The sequence below is a fragment of the Mandrillus leucophaeus genome, unplaced genomic scaffold, assembly GCF_000951045.1.
Source record: "Mandrillus leucophaeus isolate KB7577 unplaced genomic scaffold, Mleu.le_1.0 Scaffold219, whole genome shotgun sequence".
Taxonomy (NCBI): domain Eukaryota; kingdom Metazoa; phylum Chordata; class Mammalia; order Primates; family Cercopithecidae; genus Mandrillus; species Mandrillus leucophaeus.
Window position 1 is genome coordinate 71,154 of NW_012102243.1, and position 3,119 is coordinate 74,272.

At 56.5% G+C, this 3,119-nt stretch overlaps 1 protein-coding gene across 1 annotated transcript in view; it reads right to left on the reverse strand.

The window, feature by feature from the left end:
* PAOX (polyamine oxidase (exo-N4-amino)) overlaps positions 1-3,113 on the reverse strand; it is a 19,227-nt gene extending 16,114 nt beyond the window's left edge. Inside the window, exons 1-3 of the mRNA XM_011980822.1 lie at positions 2,922-3,113; positions 2,220-2,706; positions 1,001-1,231 (exon numbers count right to left, since the gene is read on the reverse strand). Of these exons, the coding sequence (XP_011836212.1) occupies positions 1,001-1,231; positions 2,220-2,500 (512 nt within the window). The 5' untranslated portion in view covers positions 2,501-2,706; positions 2,922-3,113. The remainder of the gene's footprint in view (positions 1-1,000; positions 1,232-2,219; positions 2,707-2,921) is intronic.
* Positions 3,114-3,119: the final 6 nt, after the last annotated feature.

Genomic DNA, 3,119 nt, shown 5'->3' on the forward strand with positions numbered 1-3,119 from the left:
CCTCCTGGGTTCAAGCAATTCTCCTGCCTCAGCCTCTCAAGTAGCTGGGATTACAGGTGCCTGCCATCATGACCAGCTGATTTTTGGATTTTTAGTAAAGACAGGGTTTCACCACGTTGACCAGGCTGGTCTCGAACTCCTGACCTCAGGTGATCCGCCTGCCTCGGCTTCCCAAAGTGCTGAGATTACAGGCATAGGCCACCACGCCCAGCCAGCAGCAGATGTTCATGTGTGGATGATGACTGCATCTCTGGGAACAGCAGTGAGGTCTGAGTGCTCATCCCCGCCCTGGAGAGGGCACAGCCACCCCTTGGAGACAGGAGTTACGGCTGCAGAGGCTCTTGCTTTTCATCACAACCTTCAATCACACCTAGATTTCCAAGTGAGTGCCGGCACTTGCTAGCTTTGTGAACTTGGGCAATTAAGTAACTTCTACTTGCCTAGATGTTCAAATCTGTCAAATGGGGGATGGTGACAGACACCTCCCAAGGCTGCCTGAGGAGTCAATGAGATAACTCAGGCAGAGACCCATGGCAGCGTGAAACCCGTGTGAAGCAAATGTCCAGTTGACAGCAATTATCCTAGTAACTCTGTTTTCAACCATCTCCACCTTTCACAAAACAGCTTCAAACCACCTCTACTCGAGGACAGATCTAAATCACCAAATCTAGAATTAAACAGAACTATACACATGGCTCCTTCAACAGGTCACCCCAGGCCTGACCTTGAGACCAGGCTTTCCATGCCTTTTCCTGTCTCCAGCAAAGTGCAGTGTGGTTAATCTCCAAGGTCGTCCCAATCCTAACGGTTACCTCCAAGCAAGCAGGACACATACTCACTCACGTTTTTTCTTACAGTGAAACCCTTAATTCCAAAGCATGCAATTGCTACAAAACATAACAGAATCATTCCTTCCACCTATCTGGAAATTATTAGAATGAAAATGTGAGCTTCGTACACACGCAAACGCCCCAGAGCCAACTGAGGCAGGGGCACTTGGGATAGGGATTTGGACTGAAAACCTGACTTACCTAAGGGCACGGTGACGATGACATGGTGCACTGGGAACTGGTCTCCATCCTCACACTCGACCGACACGGGAAAGGTCTCGCCGGGAAAGGCTGCCTCCTGGAAGGACCCGTTCCAGTGGATGGTCTTCACAGGCTTCTCAAAAACCACCGTGTCCTCCGGCAGGGAGGCCATCATGCAGTTTGTGAGCCCTTGGTAGCCCCTAGGAAGACAGAAGTGCTGGTTTCGTAGAGCCCCAGTCCCTGGAAGGGCAGGGCTGGTGGAAATACCTGCTCGGAGTTCCCACCCACATCGAGGGTAGCTGCAGGGAGCTCTCCATCACTTGGGGCCAGCTGCACTCTGTGGTTTTCCACCGCAAGGATGCTCATACCTGCTCTCCAGGCCATAAGGGAGGGTTCAGTGGGCACAGAGCTCCCAAAGCAATTTGCCAGAACCAGGGCTTCCTCCTTACCACCCCAGAGTTCCTGACTCACAAATGCCCATCGCCTGGCCAGGAGCCTTGGGGACAACACCAGGGGTGACGTCTAGGAGAGTGAGGGGACAGCCCAAGGAGGGTCTCACCTGTACCTGGTACCCAGCAGCCACCCTGCTACAGGGATGTCTGGCCCCCTCTGCAGTCGAAGCCCCTCACAAATACAGGAGCAAGAGAAGTCTTTCCTTCTGGTTTTTGTTTGTTTGTTTTTTTGTTTTTTTCTTTTGAGACAGAGTCTCACTCTGTCCCCCAGGCTTGGAGTGCAATGGCATGGCATTGGCTCACTGCAACCTCCATCTCCCAGGTTCAAGCAATTCTCCTGCCTCAGCCTCCCGAGTAGCTGGGACTACAGGCACGTGCCCACACACCTGGCTAATTTTTGTATTTTTAGTAGAGATGGGGTTTTACCATGTTGGCCAGGCTGTTCTTGAACTCCTGACCTCGTGATCTGCCCACCTTGGCCTCCCAAAGTGCTGGGATTACAGGAGTGAGCCACCGCGCCCGGCCTTACCTTTCGTATTTTAACCACCCTCTCTCTGAAATAACTTTTTTGGCTTACATGAGCAAAACTAGAGAAAGGAGCAACCAGTCTGTCTGAATGGGGAGGACAAATGGTCTCCTGTCCCTCCCATACCCAAGCAAGAGCAGAGAATGGCCAACCCCGGGGCCCTGGGGAGCCTGGTGGGAGGACTGGCCTGGCAGGGGCTCAGGCACGCACTTAGAAAAGGTGCAGTCCAGACCCGGCAGCACGGTGTACTCCCCAAAGGGTGCAAGGGCCACCAGGTCCATGCTGTGGGTGCCGCTCACACAGCACTCCAGGTTGAAGAAGGAGTTCAGGACGGCCAGCTTCAGCTTCCTGGTCTCCTCATCCTCTGTCCAGCTGGTCACGTGCTGGCCAATCTCCTTCTTGAGGTACTCCCCGACGCTGGGCACCGGGGTCTCCGCAGCATGCAGGAACTCCCGGGTCTGGTCTATCAGGCCGTAGAAGAGAGTCGCCATCTCCGCCACCAGTTGGAGGCTCACGCGGGCCCCGGAGCTGGCGTAGCTCACGGAGGGCAGGCCCACGTGACCCCCGGTCTCCACCAGCTGGTTCTCCTCGGACAGCTCCTTCTCCCCCAGCAGCCCGTACTCAGCAGCCAGCTGGAAGACGGGGTTGCCCCGGGAGGGCCCATGGATCCAGTGCGCGCCCACCTCCACCACGCCACCTGCGAGGGGAGAGCAGATGCCACCTGGGGGTTCCTTTCTCAGAACGGTCACTCCGCGCCCTTCTCCTGGGCCACGCCCACGCTGCCCTTCCCAAGTAGGACGTGACCACACTGTCCCCAAGGGCCCTGTCAGACCCAGTTTAAGGGGAGCACCTGGGCAGGACAGCACTTGTCGGGCGGTCTGGACCAGAGAGAGGGGTGCAGGGTGGGTGTACCCCGGGGCTGGGTGGGGGGTCTGTGGGGCACAACCAGGAAGGCCTTGTGGAGCCGTAGGTCGCCTTCTCTGGCCGGCGCCCCCCTGACTAACTCTGAGCCTTGAGTTTGGGGCGGTGAACTCTGGCCGATTAAGCGAGCGGGGATTTCCTCGGGGGGCCCGGTAAGGCGGCCGGGCCGGTCAGCTGCGCGCAGGGCTG